This window comes from Chanos chanos, chromosome 5 (assembly GCF_902362185.1).
Source record: "Chanos chanos chromosome 5, fChaCha1.1, whole genome shotgun sequence".
NCBI lineage: Eukaryota > Metazoa > Chordata > Actinopteri > Gonorynchiformes > Chanidae > Chanos > Chanos chanos.
The window spans coordinates 44,100,947-44,117,996 of record NC_044499.1 but is presented as its reverse complement, the minus strand read 5'-3'; the positions used below and the strand labels follow the sequence as shown (position 1 = coordinate 44,117,996).

The 17,050-nt window shown below is 39.2% G+C and overlaps 1 protein-coding gene across 3 annotated transcripts; it reads left to right on the top strand.

The window, feature by feature from the left end:
• Positions 1 to 250: 250 nt before the first annotated feature.
• On the top strand, positions 251 to 9,863 carry LOC115811493 (lysosomal acid lipase/cholesteryl ester hydrolase). Of its 3 annotated transcripts, none has more exons than XM_030773721.1 (10): positions 251 to 281; positions 917 to 1,034; positions 2,551 to 2,668; positions 4,481 to 4,679; positions 4,834 to 4,943; positions 7,354 to 7,490; positions 7,613 to 7,759; positions 8,016 to 8,087; positions 8,743 to 8,811; positions 9,021 to 9,863. In XM_030773721.1, exons 2-10 carry the CDS (start codon positions 924 to 926, stop codon positions 9,252 to 9,254), a joined length of 1,197 nt encoding a protein of 398 aa, XP_030629581.1. In that variant the 5' UTR covers positions 251 to 281; positions 917 to 923; the 3' UTR covers positions 9,255 to 9,863. The 3 variants fall into 3 exon arrangements, with proteins under 3 accessions (XP_030629581.1, XP_030629583.1, XP_030629580.1); XM_030773723.1 differs by lacking the exon at positions 251 to 281 and adding an exon at positions 302 to 639; XM_030773720.1 differs by lacking the exon at positions 251 to 281 and adding an exon at positions 302 to 656.
• Positions 9,864 to 17,050: the final 7,187 nt, after the last annotated feature.

Below are 17,050 nucleotides of genomic sequence, written 5' to 3'. Positions count from 1 at the left end.
TCGCCTGAATAATATAGCTTTGAAGAAGCAGAGGGAACAATGGCCGCAGCAGGCTATATTACAAAACATTTGTGTCAGTGTACTCTCTCTCACATGATGTATTTCTTCGTGATCTTGACTAATGCAGTGTGGAAGAAAGTGACTTTTAGTTTAAATGTCTCGAGTTAGGCATGCTGATAATAGGCTTGTTTAATCTTTTATGGGGGTGGGGGCTGGTGACGTCGTTCATTCCGTGAAGTTCTCATGACCATCCCTAACTCAAAAGAACGAGGGATCTTAGGGTGAGTGTTAAGGGTTCCCTTTATTTTGCCGTTGCATACTGGATTGTCAGAGATTATTAATACTGCTTTATTTTTGATGTCGTTTATAAACAGCTTCCAGCCGTCTTCAGCGCAAACGCAAAGGAATATCAAGTCTCTTGGGGGGCGATAATTGTTGTTGTTACTATGCTGCAAGGACAATGAAATGGGCTCAGTTTCGCCATTGCAATACTGTGCTTTGTGTATTTTGATCGACAGTAGTAAGAACCTGTAATTTGCTGCCAGAGTAGTTTAATTCACTTTTAGAAAACTAAATTAACAGTTTGGGAGGCAAGCACTGATAAGCAACATAAACTTCAGATAATCACCATTCCGCGGTGTACGTATGAGAAGCAGGTTAATTGACAACTTACTATTTTGTTCAGTATACTCTTGTTTCGTGTACTATGGTAATTATCTGATCTTGCTTTGTAGACTACATTTTGTTGACGTATTGGTCTGATTACAGTTTAACTACAAATGAACAGCATATCCTAAAGAGCATATTTACATACTCATGTTTGACTCGTGAGGAATCATGTACAGAATATTTAAGGCAAATGAAAAGTCTCATGTTTTGACCACTCTAATGGAAACGCTGTTTTGCTGATTTACAGAGAGAAGATGAAGTGGTTTACACTATGCGTTGGATTTCTTGTTACTGGGCTGGCCCAGTGTAGGTCAAATGCTTTTAAAAACAACAAGGATCTGGACCCTGAAGTCAACATGAACATTGTAAGTATGAGTCAGTCAAAATGTGAGTACAAACATACACTGATAACATGTTGTGATATGCTGTTTTCTATCAGTCAACCAGTTATCTCTGGACTTGAGTGTAAGGGTGAGGTTTAGAGCATGATGTGAATGGATATTTCACAAAGTAATTCTGCTGACAAAAAAATTTCAGAAATAGGCCTAGTACAGGAAATGATGATCGGGTGCTAAGCATGTGACTTTTATGGGGAAAGGTTCATTTGTACTTTTGTGAAAAAAGGTGATAAGTTGTACTGAAAATGCAAGTGTTGTTAGCAGGTTGTTAGCTCATGTTGTTTTAGCTCATTTGGACTTTGTAACCAAATAATGTCACATGCATGTAGAGGCTTGCCAACAAGTATATGTAATGTTATACATCAGTTTTAACTTGTTGGGTTGCTGCTTTAATATTAAAGATTAACCAAATTAAAGGAAATTAAGTTTTAAAAGTCAGCAACAAATTCCAATTATTCACATGAGTGGGAACTTGGATTGAAATGCATTTCTGTGAATAACATTTCACTGCCTCCATAATTTAGCCTCTGAAATGTTTTTCTGTGTTTCCTAGCTGTTAGCACAGTGTTAGCATAAGTTCTCCCAAGGTCCATTTGCATAAACATGCATGCAAAGTATAATATAATATAATATAATATAATGTAATATAATATAATTTTGGATGCTCATTCAAAACCGTAGTAAATTTGTGGACTGTATTTCCTACATAGATAAGCTTGAGGGTGCATATTTACGTAGCATTAGTGGTTGGATTTTGAAACCACTGTTTGCTCTGATTGTTGAACTTGTGACAAATCGCCATCATTAAAAATATAACTGTACAAACAGTATTTTTTTTACTTACACCACCAATGAAATGATGTATAGTGACATTTTCTAGTTAATGTTATTATATTGTAGTAATAGTTTGAGAGATTAATGAAATTGTGTTAATTGTGAATCGTGTTAAAATGGAACATTAGATATGGAAATCTTCCATTCTTCTTTACAATCTTGGATCTTCTTGTTTTTGCTGGTCTTCTTTTGCATTCACACTTTTTTTATATCCCATCCATTTCTTTATATGGAGGATTGAGACAGGAAACAGTTTTCTCTCCCTGTCCATATTTAGCCTGCAGAGGGTTTGTTCTTAAATGGCCCATAGGAGAATGTGCAAATTGCAGACCTATTGTATTTGAGAAAGGGTCTTTAATAATGTACCAGGGAGTTAGCATGACAAGGCTGGAGCTAACTAGCTCACATTATCTCTTTAAAAGAGAGGAGTGTAACTTCAAAAAGCAGAAATAACCGTGAGCTTTAATTGATCAGCGGCCTCTTTCCTGTGAGGAAAAAGTAGAAGCTTTATGTTATATTCATTTCCTGGTGCATTTGACCAAAACTAGTCAATCTTAAGCATGTGCAATACACCAGCATGAGGAAATGTCTAGTTTTATGTTTGTACATATGTGTGTAATACATATTCACTTATTTATTTATTACACAGAGTGAAATCATTAGGCGCTGGGGTTACCCAGCAGAGGAATATGAAGTTGTAACTGAGGACGGCTATATCCTAAGTGTCAACAGGATTCCACATGGCATCAAGACTAAGACCTTGCAAGGTGAGAGGGGGAAGCCTTTTTGAGATTCAGATGTTTAAAGGAGCTTTCATTAGCGTAATTATTTAAACATAGGTACCGTTAACACCAGCATGGTCTTTGGAAAATTGCTGTGAACTACAGCTCTTAATCTTGCACACGCACGTGCCCGCACACACACACACGCACTCACACACACGCAGACACACCTTTCACATCTCAAAAATATTGTCAGGCCAACAGGCTAGCAGTGGTTTTGTTTCAAAAGAAAAAAAGGAGAGGTATTCTTTGATGTACCTAATATTCATCTAAGTATCTCCATTTTTCCCTGCTGCTTATGAAACATGCATAATTTACACATTTCTTGCACTAGGGAGATTTTAGAACACCCTTTTCATAAGTCCACAGTACATTTAGTTGTAATAACTGTGAGATCTCAGGAAAGGTCTTGGAAATCTATTTATTTTTATTTCTTATTGTGTGTCTTATTTTGTTTGTAAGTGAAGCTTATAATATGAATTTAATATTGTATTTTGAAGCTTATGCTCGAATATTGATGTCAGTGGGGAAACTACTGAAGTGGTGAAGAACCGGTTCAGTGGCTGTGTATCACCACACAATTTGCTAACACAAACTCTCATTTCATTCTAAATGAGAATATATTTGCTGTCCATAAATTCCATTGAAGGACTGTAGGGCCTTCAAGACATGTCAGCCTTGTGTTGTCTTTTTCCACCCTGCTTTGTCTTACCTCCCTCACCAAATGCTTTTTGTTACATTTGCAAGCTGTTTCAGGCTTTGTTCCTCAGATGACTCTATGAGTTTTTATTGCAGATTTGTATATGCAAATCAGCATTAATGTCAATATTGACACTGGCTTGTCTCATGTTGTGCCTCATTAGGTAGAGAGGAGACTTAGCTTTCATGACAAGCATGGTATGCTGTTTAGGAGCAATACCAGTTGTTAGTGTGATCAACAGCTGCTAAAACCTCAATCATGAATACTGATAACCTTTAAATAACTAAAGAGCTGTCAAGCGCCTGGCTCCCACCTGTGTGATGTTGAGTATATTCAGTTTGATAAGTACAGAATTCCGGCGCTGTATGGAAGATGCATCTCATTTCCCGCTGTCCTACTTCTCTAAATCACACGGGATCAGGTCTGTATGGCTTAAAGAAAGCGTGGATATCTGGGATTATCTCATAGGTTTTTACACAGCAGTCTGGAGAATGTTGAATCCCACCTCAAAGTTCAGAGCGTACCCAATATTATTAATAGCCATTAAAAATAGATTCATATAGTTTTAAAATAATTTGTTTCACATTAAGACTTTGTATGATTTAAATATAAGGATTCAAACAAGGTTCAGATATTAGCCTTCTAACATGCGTTTCACTTCCCATAAGGACCAGAGTGAATCATTGTGCAATGCGATTCCCTCTAAGATCATCGTGTTGTTATGTAAAGTGTGAAATCTGAACATGATTTCCCCAGTTTTGGTTTTCTGTGTTGGGTAAGGGGAAGGGGAGTAAAAGGAATGACTGGTATGACGCAGAACAATCCTATTAGACAAAAGTTTGTTTGTGCTGCTGAAAAGACCAGTTTACGCTCTGTTTCTGACATAAATTGGAGAACTGAAAGGTCCAAAAAAGGAAAATGAAAATTTTGCACTTTGAATTTTAGAACCTGCAACCAATACATGCATGCCCTCTGCAGGCTGGATTTAAAATCTCAGCCTTTAGCGTAAATTTCAAAGCTTGTACGGAGATGTGACATTGCAGCACTACTGAGCGGTATGTGAGTGGTACAGAGTTTCCTTTGCATGTTTCTTACAGAGCCCAAGCCGGCTGTCTTCCTCCAACATGGTCTTCTGGCAGCTGGGAGCAACTGGGTGACCAACCTTCCCAACACCAGTCTAGGCTTCCTCCTAGCAGATGCTGGCTTTGACGTGTGGCTAGGCAATAGCCGGGGCAACACCTGGTCTAGAAAACATGTCAAACTCAACCCTAAACAGACCGCCTACTGGGCATTTAGGTAAACACTATACATTGTGCACTTCGGAGATCACTGACATTATCAGCACCACACTGGATTGCTTTTTCCTGTACTTATCATACGCCAGAATAATATCCTATATAATTATTAACTATCTTCCTTCTCTCTCGCTCTTGTTCTCTCTCTGTTATAGCTATGATGAAATGGCAAAGAAGGACCTTCCAGCAGTGATAGACTTCATCACAAAGACTACAGGCCAGGAGCAAATCTTCTATGTTGGACATTCTCAGGGAACCACTATTGGTGAGGAACAGGTCACACAGTTTGCAAGCAGCATTTTACATAAATGATATTTAAAGCCTGGACAGAACTTGATTAGTTTATTTTCAGTAAAAGCAGCAACAGAAAATATGGTTCATTTCATGAAATGCGCTTCTCAGCTCAACAGAAATAGCACAGATGCAGGTGCTTTACAGAGATCAGTCTTCAATGTCATAGCATCTCAACACATAAATGCTAATTATATTAACACTTGCATCTTCGGCCCGTTATTCAGACCTGATGCCTCTTCTGCCGTCTCTGCAAAGCATATGCTAATGAGGCTTTCTTGGCAGAACACTTTTCAATCACCTGTCCCAGTCCCAAATTAATTAGTAACACAGACACCAGTGCACACTTGTGAGTAGCACTGTGGTTATAACAAGACCAGCAGCAACAAGCTGTAAGGAAGAGGCTAAGGTTTAAAATAAGCTTTTGGTACAGCATACCTTTGTAGTTGAATGGCGGTGCTGAACTGTGTCATTCCTGTCCCCTCAGCAGCTTATACAAAACACGCCTTGACTTTTATGGAAATTATGTTGATATTGTGGTAGATGGGCATCATGTTCCTCTTAGACAAATGGTTCTTTCGCATCATTTTGCCTTGGGATCAGCCAGAATAGCTACTTTTTCTTTGCTATATTGAGACTGGTCCATAGAGGGCACTGAGGTACATTAAATAACTCAAATTCGATGACAGTAGTTGCAGTAGCACAGGAAGTGCACTTCTCTCAATATGTTCTAGTAATGTAATGTTAAATGTAATAAAGAATGCTTCTTATGTCTATGTTAGAGCAAGTTTGACTAATGTGAGGCCCTCTTTTAAACATTTATTTTAGGCCTATATCCAAAGTTCAACAAGTCATGGTACCACTCCCACAAAAGTTGCACTGGACATAAAATGATATGGTAGATGTGGAACACTCCTATCATTGTCTGAGTGATTTTTTTTAATTATTAAAAGCATCCAATGGTATGAAAGGTAGAGACATGTTTTACCAATATTATGACCACTCACTACAGCTGCAGGGTTTAACATAGAAACTCTTCTTTTTCAGTAAATCATACAAGAAATCAGCCCTAGTGACATGTCAGTCAGATAATTGGCTCAAGAAAAAAAAAGATTTCCAGCTTCTCAGAAAAAAAGAGACAGAAAAGATGTGATAGATGACTGTATGTTTCTGGGTCCAAAACATTCTCCATGTGCCCCATTTCTGCATACTAAAGAAGGTGGCCGCGAGCATAAGAGCATGTAATTACACACATGTAGCTTCTATATCACTTGAATAGCTATGATTAAATATAATAAACCTGACCACAGATCTTCGTTGTCAGAGAGATGACAAAACAAAGACTGGACCAAGTCTGTGATCATTTGTGAAACTAACACTTTAAAAAGTTTTTCTTCTTAATTTCTTTCACACTTCTTAAACTGCCTTTTTTTATATAAAGTGTCTGATGCTTTCAACTGGAATTCAGTTGTGACAATGCATTCTGGACAGTGACAGTCCCTGAAATGGGAAGTTTTGTAACTCTGCGTTCTCTGCTGTGGAATGGCTTTCAGTCCAAATTCTCTTGACCTGCTGTTGGGTTAGACCAGGACTTAATAACACAAGAGAGAAGCATCTTGCCCCTTAAAAAGTTTCTCTAAGAGGAAGTGGTGAGGGGAGATGTACAAGGACATGTTGTATGGGGAACTGAAATGGAGTGCAAGATTTACTCAGCAAATTTCCGTGAGAAATGATCTTTGTGTTCTGCTGTTTGTTTTAGATTACCATTGCAGAAGTAAAACTGAAAAAAAAAACCCAACATGTTATCTACACAGTAGCAGTGCTTTGCCCTTCAATTAGACATTTTTTATTGTATGATTGCCTGTGAGAGTGAATTGAACCGTGCTGTTGATAAAAGATTGCTTCAAATAGATATATTTCAAAATAGTACAATCTGCTTATAAGAGGCATTTGAGTAGATAACGGACCACATTTATTTCATCACTATTCAGTATAAACACATTTTTTTATGTTGAAAGTCATTGAGAGATGAACACAGAAATCATCTTTCTGTGATCTAAAATGTTTTACCAGGACATATTATGCCTTGTGTTCTAAACAACATAACACAACAACAAAACGAAACAACATAACGAAGCATAAAAATGAATGGAATAAAATGAGACAGTAAAAGATATCTTCATGAATTTTCATTCATCTTTCCAATGTTTTAATTATTCTGACATTGAAGAGCTTGAATACAGAAATAGAATTTAGTGACTGAAAGGCGCCAACATTAATAATCCAGATAACCTCTATCCAGAATACTATTAGATACCACAAGGAGAAAATTCTGTTCATATGTATACTTTTTTCTCTTCTCTTCCTCTTTTATATCTTTGCAGCATTTATTGCCTTTTCCACCATGCCAGAGCTAGCCAGCAAAATTAAAATGTTCTTTGCTCTGGCACCTGTAGCTACAGTAGCTTTCACTGCTAGCCCCATGACCAAACTATCTGTCTTTCCAGAGAACCTCATTTGGGTAAGGATGCTTTACTTACTAATGCCTTAGTTATGCTAGATCAACTTTACAAATATTAGACTGGATGATTGCCTTTTTGCTTCCTCTGCCAATACTGGTTTAATCTTTGATTTGATTAACAGGATATCTTTGGAAGGAAAATCTTCTTTCCTCAAAATGAACTCATCAAGTTTTTCGCCACAAAGTTTTGTAGCAAGAAACCACTGGATGTACTGTGTGGAAACATCTTCTTTCTCCTGTGTGGCTTTGATGAGCAAAACCTGAACATGGTGAAGGTTTTTTTTTATTCACACATCAATGAACAGTGTAGCATACCATCTCTGTGTTATGGGAAAGCATTAACATCTGTGCCTCTTCAGTACTAGACAAAAGTTGTACTGAAATTCTTGTTGTAGTTTTGTTTCATCCTGAATCTACTTCTTACTATAGCTTGAGGCTCCACATAGTACTTAAATGTCTATTTCTTTTGATTCGTCAAATCCTTATTTCATTTGCTGACAGAAGAATTGTATCTCTTTTTCCTAGACAAGGACCCCTGTCTACACTACACACTGCCCTGCAGGGACCTCTGTCCAGAACATGGTTCACTGGGCTCAGGTACCCACATTGTACAATTGCATGTTCATTTCTCGGTAGTACCCTCGCATTCTTTTCAAAATGTCATTTTTAAGGTGACATTTCAATGTGGGTGTAAATCAGGCAACCAGTTGAATAAGAAATCAACTATGACTCCAGTTACAGTTACAGGTTTGTTTGTTTGTCCATCTCAGCCGCTATCCCATTCAAAAAGTGAATTCAAACAGTGGGAAAACAACAGTATGTCCCCACCATATTGTGGAGCTCTTCTGATAGTAGAGTTACCATAGTAATTATCACAAGTACATCATTTTATTTTTCTTTTTTGAAGTGAATTCTAAAACTTAAGGAGTAAAATGTTAGTGAAGAGAGAGAGACGGGCCTGGAGATGTTAAAGGCCTGAAGAGATATGTTTAATGTCTGCAACAGCAGATGAGCTGTGGTTTTCCAATTCTAACTTTGAGAAGAAAGTTATTCTATCACTGGAAGAGAGAAGTGAGAGGACTTTTTAAGGAACTTCACTCTTCTTAGCCATGCAGTAAATAATCAGACACAATAAGGGAAGACACACGTAAGGCTAAGTATATGAAGTCCTCACTATCTGTTACAATAGCTTTGAATTCTGACATGACGTTAAGGCTTAACGTTCTGACATTAAGGAATATTCTCTTCTCAGGCTGTTAAGAGTGGCAAGCTTATGGCATTTGACTATGGGAAAGCTGGGAACATGGCTCATTATAACCAGGTAAGACTGGAGTACTGGACATGCTTAAGTATCAGTGACACCTTTTTCTTTCTCAGCCTCTAGTTTAGATTGTAACACCTAATGGTCTGATGTTAATCTTATATTAAACCAGTCCTCCAGCACATCTTAACTCAGTCTTAGTAACTAAACTGAGAAATCCCAATTTTGCCAAATACTGTGGTTCACATTAGATATTTATCTCCTACCAGTCAACCCCACCAGTGTATAACGTTAAGGACATGAAGGTTCCCACTGCTCTTTGGTCTGGAGGACAGGACACACTGGCAGACCCCAGTGATGTGGGAGTTCTCCTTACACAAATTCCCAATCTGGTCTACCACCGTAACATCCAGCACTGGGAGCACCTGGACTTCATCTGGGGGTTGGATTCTCCACAGGAGATGTATGATGACATGATCAAACTGATGCATGAACAGTTATAAAATTTCCTTCAGTGCCTATTTTCAGCCTTAGTTCTCAGCATACTGCTGCAGGTGTTTTAATAGTTTGTTGTTTTGGTTTTATTTGTGTCTTGTTTTAATTTTTTCCATATTGCTAATAGCATGAACCATCTCATAATATGAGTAGCAGGGAAACAAAATGATATTGAGAACAAATTTTTGTCAAAGTTTGTGCCTCCCTTCCATGATATCTGAGTGATTCTTTTTGTCTAAGATTGCTAAAATCCTACATCAGATGTAGGTGTTAAGAATGTCATGGAGCCCATAATGAGCTGTAAGTGTACATGAGCGAGATTCTGTCCACTCACCAGTTTTACCTCATACCTCCATATTCAAAAAATGCACTTTACAAACTGAACTTTTTTATTGTTCTATATGTGCAAACAACCTGTTGTTTGCCATAAAACTGGTCATATCTTTTAATTGTGACGTCATTAGATGACCCTGATGGTGTATTTTTTTCTGTACCGTTTAATCTGAAATCTGAGGACTTTGATGTGAAGATTATGAAAACTAATTCTGATTCTTATGAACAAAAAATGTTTTTTGAGTAAAGCATTGAACCAAAACTAATAAATACCACATGACAAATGAGGTGTATTAGGCATTCAGCTTGCCCTGACTTGTTTTCATAATAGTAAGACTTTAGTATTTGAGTTTCATTATATTGAGATTGAGATTTAATTAATAACAGTTTATTTAACAAAGTTTCCTATCTTCTTCAAACAAAATGCAAAAGCATTACAAATTCAGTAGAAGTATATTTAAGTATATTTGTCCATATAGAAGAAAAAAGGACAAAATACTCTCAATGCACAATGTACTGCTCTGAAGTCATATAGAGTAAAAACTTCACTTAGTATATTATAGCACTATAGAAGCACACTGAATCCAATTGTCCATGTGCTGGACAACCTAACAAACTGAACATTTCGGACCAGTTTTCTGAACACAGTAAGCCAAATCCAGGACTAAAATAAATTTCAAAAAGAGCACTAATATTCTGAGAAATATTGTTTACAGTTAATCTGTGTCTGGTAAACTTTCAAAAATTGGTCAACGTGCTTGAACTGTTGAGGTGAACGTCACATGAGCAAGTCAAGTGGGTGCAAAACTATAGCTTACTCTAAACCGCAACAATGATACTATTCATTCGTTCATTTTCTAAGCCGCTTATCCTAATTAGGGTCGCGGCGGTGCTGGAGCCTACCCCCAGCGCTCACTAAAACACCCTGGGTGGACAGGTCCAGTCAGACACAGACAAATACATTCACACCCAGGGACAATTCAGTATCTCCAATTCGCCTGACTTGCATGTCTTTCCTGTAGGGGGAAATCGGAGCTCCTGGAGGAAACCCATGCCAGTTGTGATACTAAAGGCAGTGATATCACACTCCCCATCTGACAAGATGTTGCTGCCTTGATTAAGCAATGCTCTCCTGCTCTCGATGTGATATCTTGAGCATAGTCATAGTTGTCTTAAACTTAAGTCTCTGGGCGATGCCTGATGATGTCACGCTACTCTGAAACGAAAACCACAAAATTAGCAATGCGTTAACAAAATGTACCAAAGTGTAACAGGAACAATATACAGACTAAAGGAACAAAGCAGAATACTTACAAACGATAACCAACAGACTCCATGTAATATCATATCTGTGTTGCCAGAAACAATACAGATGTTTTGGGTGCTAGAAAACTTTTAAAAATTTCTGACTTTAAGAGTCTGAACCACAGCATCAAACTGTTCCACTGCTCTACTCTTCCAACAGATGTCCAAGCCTGCCCTGTCTCCTAAATATGGACAATGTGGTCAAAAAAGCACCTCTGCTCCTGCTTGGTTGTGTATAGACAGAGCTGATATTGATATGCTAGAGAAGCCAGAAAGACAGCAAGCAAAACACACCTAGAAAGGGAGAGAAAAGGAAAGAAATCCAAAGAAAGTCACACTGTGATGAAAGGTCTGAAATAGTCCTTGTTCAGGCAGAACTCATCCCTAGACTGGATCATGTTTACAGTTACATTCACATTTATTCATTTCACAGATGCTTTTATCCAAATCTGACGCTTTTATCCAAGTCTAAGACAGGCAGAGTACAAAACCGAGCAAATAGCCATCGAGGAGCTGATTGTTGCATAAGCGGATTGCTGCCAAGTTCATTATAAGGCTAGATACACATTCAAGCAAGTTAAAGGGGAAAAAAAAGAGAGTGGCTACAAATGGGTCAAAGAGCCCCCATGATATAAACTACTGCGTATTGAGTATCACAATTAAATGCTAGCTTAATCTGCATTGTAAAAAGAATCAGTGCACATAGGTCAGTATAGGCATAGGTTTATGGCAATAGTAAGGAAGTGCCATGAAGTATACATCATAGGGTAGTGCGTTAGAAGATAGAGTCGTCATGGTAGCAGGACCACTGCAACTACTTCCTGGTTGACTTGCTAGCATGTGCAATGCAGCCACTTCGGAGGATCCGGAATGCAGCAGCCAGATCAAGCTTCAATGCCTCATGCCTGCTCTAGCTGTCGGGATCAGATCAGTTGCTGGTGCTGGCATACAAAGCTGCCAAAAGGATACCAGCGCACATATTGTCTTCCATAAGACTGTATGCAGTTGAGAGAATGGTAAGCTTCTGAGCTGTAAGATCTTTGAAGGTACCATAACACATGTAATGGATTTGGACATAATAAGGGCTGGTGGTGAGGTAATGAGCACCAACGTCATCTGTACAGGAAGGAAGTACTTGGAATTCTACTCGTACACTTTTGCCCCTCTGAAAACCAAGTGGCAACTCCCTGATTTTTGATCCTGCAGCATATGCTAGAACTTATTTTATAAAACATATGTGACTATGCAATGCTTATGTTCTTATCAGTGCATAGCACTTTATTTCAGCTGAACTGACTTACGTAACTTAATGTAGGGAACTCAGAGGGAAATGACATATAAAAAAAAAGAGTATTACCACCAGCTGGTAAACACTGACAGTAATTACAGAGATCAGGACAAAAATGATTACGTTTCTAAATAAAGGGCAAGTCAAACTTTATTGTCAAACCCACAGCTAGCTAACCACAGCACTTTGTCAGGTAACATTGGATGAAATGTCACAAACCTGCTCCTTGAAATTAATTTCAGGATGAACACATACAACAAACAGGGTTCCCACGCATTTTCACTGACGAGATTTCAAAACTTTCCTATGACTTTTCAATGACCTTTGATGCAATTTCCATGACCATGGCAGATATAAGCAACAATACCTATAATAAATTATGTTTTATTTACTCACTCACTCATCATCTAAGCCATTTATCGTAATTAGGGTTGCAAGGGGTGCTGGAGCCTATTCCAGCATTAGCTGGGTGACAGATGGGGAAGCACCCTGGACAGACACACAGACAAACACATTCATGCACTTAAATTGCCTATCTCCAATTCACCTAACCTGCATGTCTTTAGACTGTAGGAGGAAACCAGAGCTCCCAGAGGAAACCCACACAGAGACGGGGAGACATGCAAACTCCGCACATGCAAACTCCACACAGAAAGGACCCTGGCCGCCCAGCCAGGAACTGACCCTCTTGCTGTGAGGCGACAGCGCTACCCACTCCGCCACCGCGCGCCCATGTTTTATTTATTCATTTTAAAATGTTTCATAATTCACAGCAGGCATCTGCAAGGATGCAAACTCATCAGGGGTGAACAAGGTGACAAAGATGTGAGATGCAAACTCATCAGGGGTGAACAAGGTGACAAAGATGTGAACCCCCTAGGGGGGTACAGGGGCACGCACATTTTGAAGCTGATATTTAAAACATTTTCTTCTTGGGTGTGTCACCCCCCCCCCCCCCCCCCCCCCCCCACACACACACACACAGACACAGCATTTAAATGTGCATTTACATTTGATTTTAGCATGGGGACATAGGGAAAATCTCACCCTACAATTAATTAATGTAAGATGTCACAGGTTTTAAAGGAATTGCTCAACTGGTATGCTAACTGCACAAATGCCCACCAGAGTTGTTGCCTGTGAACTGAACGTTCATTTCACTACCATAAGCCATCTCCAACATCGTTTCTGAGAATTTGGTAGTACATCCAACCGGCCTCACAACCCCAGACCATGTGTAACCACGCCATCCCAGAACCACCACATCCGGCTTGTTCACTTGAGAACAGCAACCCAGACAGCTGATGCAACAGCTGGTTTGCACAACCACAGAATCTCTGCACAAACGGTCAGAAACTGTCTCTGGGAAAATCATCCGAGTGCTCATCGGCCTCACCGGGGTCTTGACCTGACTGCAGAAGCTGGATGTGACGGATGTCATGCTGTTTAATCAGCACCTTGATATGCCACACCTGTCAGGCGGATGGATTATCTTTGCGGAACTGAAGTGCTCACCAACACAAATTTTAACAAATTTAAGAACAAAATCTGAGAGACATAAGCCGTTTGTTTGCACAGAAGAAATCTTACATCTTTTTTCAAGTCATAAAAAGATGGGAATGCAAACAAAAGTGTTGCATTTATATTTTTGTTGAGTGTACGTCATAAGGTCCATTTTAGCTAAAAGTCTACAACATTGTCTCATGAGTTCGTGTCATGTTCCAAAACAAATCCAAAAGCAAATTGTTTAATTACATCGTGGTTACAACAGCATTAGCCTTGTTAAAATTAAATTAGCATAAAGAAAATGGAACCACCGGGGCCTAAGGTTAACGTTAAATTGGCACTTTCACTGAGGAGCTCAATCTATGTTGCAATTGTCGGCAAAATGGTAACGTCAGTAACGTTTAACGGTCCCAGACAAAAGATGACACAACGTGGCGACATCTTTGGTCATGGCTTCAAAACGGTGTCCCTATATCGCACTGTGAGAAAGGTTCAAAGACGGGCATTGTCACGGTCTTGCAACCAAAGAAAGCCTGAGACAAAATTCTGACAGTGCCGGAAATTTGGCATAACCATCTCACAATGTGACTACTGCTACGATCTACGTTTACAAACCAACTAGCCACTAACTTCTACTTCTACTGATGACGTTTTATTCTTGTGTTGACTTGCGTTTTATGGCCTACGATTCAGCAGGCGTTGTCATTGTACAGTCTACATGCATGAACCATGATGTTGTTCTCAAGTTTATTAGATTTATGTCGCACAATGTGCCTTGCAATAAGCTTATAATTATAAGATTGCTGAGATTTCACAATCTGTAGGCGCCTCGAAACGATCGTTTGGGCAAACAGAACTTCCCCAGCAAAGTGAATGACTTCTGTCTAAGATTGCTAGCATTTAATGACAATTTAGTTGTTATAGACAAATCAAGAGAAGGCTTTGACCATTGATGTTTTCCATAGAATACGCCCGTCTCGTAAAAATAGAACAATTTGATCACCATGATGTCTCACAACCAAAATTAGATTTCCTATTCATTTCCACTACTGATGAGGACGTGGTGAATGATTTGGAGGGAGAAGCTCAGACTGAAACTTCACGGAGACTTCATTGGATAAAATGTGTTTTCTCCCCTAACTTTTGTGGATTAGTTTGGTCTTTCAGATCAGCTTCAGAATCAGATGCACTAACCGATATTTTATCTTGTAGCATACGCTAGAATTTATCTTATAAAAATATCCAGATAAAACATTGTGGGTATAACAATTGCATTACTGTCATTTTATCATGCACTTGCGTCCATCAAGAATGAAATACCGTTCCTCCTATACCAACAGTGTACATAAATTAAAAAGAGAACTGAGAAGTAAAACAACATACAATACAATACAATAAAATACATTATAGTACACAAACACATTGCAACTCAATACACATGGAGGTAGTCCAGAACTCCATTCCAGTGTTGCAAAAGTGTTCATGATCCACAAAGCCTTGGGTATGAAGCTGTTTAGGAGCCTGGTGGTCCTGGTACAGATACTTCTGTATCTCTTCCCTGATGTCAGGAGGGAAACAGGCTGTGGGAGGGGTGGTTGGAGTCCATGCTGATGCTGGAGGCTCTGCAGGTGCAACGCTGGTTGAAGATCTCCAGCAGGTATGTGAGAGGGCCACCAATTACCTTCCCCGCTGTTCTCACTATCCTGTTCAGCTATTTCTGTTTGGAGGTGGTGCAGTTTCCAAACCAGGCAGTGATTCAGTAGGTCATAACACATTCAATGGTGCCCCTGCAGAAGGTGGTGAGGGCTGGAATGGGTAGGCTGATGAAGCTGTTGTTGGGCCTTTTTACCGATGGCCATGGTGTTAGTGGTTGGGGACAGATCGTCCGCCAGGTGCCTCCCAGGAACTTGATGCTACTGATCCTCTCCATGGCTGCACAATCTATGGTCAGGGCTGGTACTCTGTGCAGGCCTGCCTGAAGTCGATGACCATTTCCTTGGTCTTGTCAACATTCAGGGAGAGGTTGTGTCTGTTGCACCAAGCTGTCACCTGTTCCACCTCCATCCTGTATATACGTGACAATACGCAACGCTTATGTTCTTATCGATGCACAGTATCTTATTTCAGTAGAACTGACTTACATAACTTAATGTAGGGAACTCAAAGGGAAATGACTCATCTGAAAAAAGGTGTTACCACCAGATTATAAATACTGATAGCAATTACAGAGATCAGGATCTCTTACCACGTCTCTTATGAAAGGACGAGTCAAATTGTATTGTCAAACCTATAGCTAACTAACCACACAACTGTGAGGTAACATTAAATGAAATGTCACAAACCTGCTTCTTGTAATTTATTCCACACCTGCCAAACAAACTCACCTATTTTGAGTTTGTTTGGCAGTTCATTCTGTGGAAGCTAAGCACACACGCTGCTTACAAGTCATGCACTAAATATTAACACATACACCATATTTATTCAACCAGCATATGCTCACATTCTCAAGTAAGTACTATAACAAAATGGGCCTCATGTAAAAACAGTAAAAGCCATGTTAAACAATATGATTTGAAATTTGTTCTAAGGTAGCAAAGCCGGAAAGCAGATCTCACCAGGGATCTCTTCAGGAATTGGACCAGATTCTGCATTGGACATTCAACTTCAACTAGGGTTATTAGGGTACTCAACCCTTTTGCCTAGCCGTACATTGTCTGAGGTTTGTCTTGACTCTCCTTATTAAGCCATGGTTTCTGTAGTGGTCTGTGCACTACTTGCAATCTGGCATTAATTCCTACTTAAATCATCATCTTTCATCATGTCTTCAATTCGCAGATTTATCCAGTATGCCATCTGTGATTAGTAGCTTGGTTTTGAACGTGCTGCCACCATTTCTGCCCTCTTCTCTTTTTTGAAGAGAAAGTGTTGGGTGTCAGCAGTCAGTTCTCAAAGCCCTCCCCATTTGGCATCTCCAACTCCAGGCTCAACACAGCCAATGCCTCTTTCTCCTCCTTCACTGAACAGTATGCAATTTCATTGTTACAGCACCTGCCCTCCTCAACTCCATTCCCTCTCTCCTTCTTCAGACTATTTCCCCAGTATTCTTTATCTACTTTACATACATCGTGAATTCATCCATACCATGCGTATATTAACATCAGCCTTTAAGCAAGCCTGGGTTTACCTACAGATAAAAAAAGTCATATCCTGACCCTGCTCTCCTAAAAAAAAAACAAAAAAAAAAACCCCCAAAAACAACAACCTAAAAGAATACCATAAAAAGCTGTTCCATTTCCTTTCTGAAATAATTGAACTCACTGTTTTCAATCAAATATCTCTCTGATAATAACCTATTAGACCCTAACCAGTCAG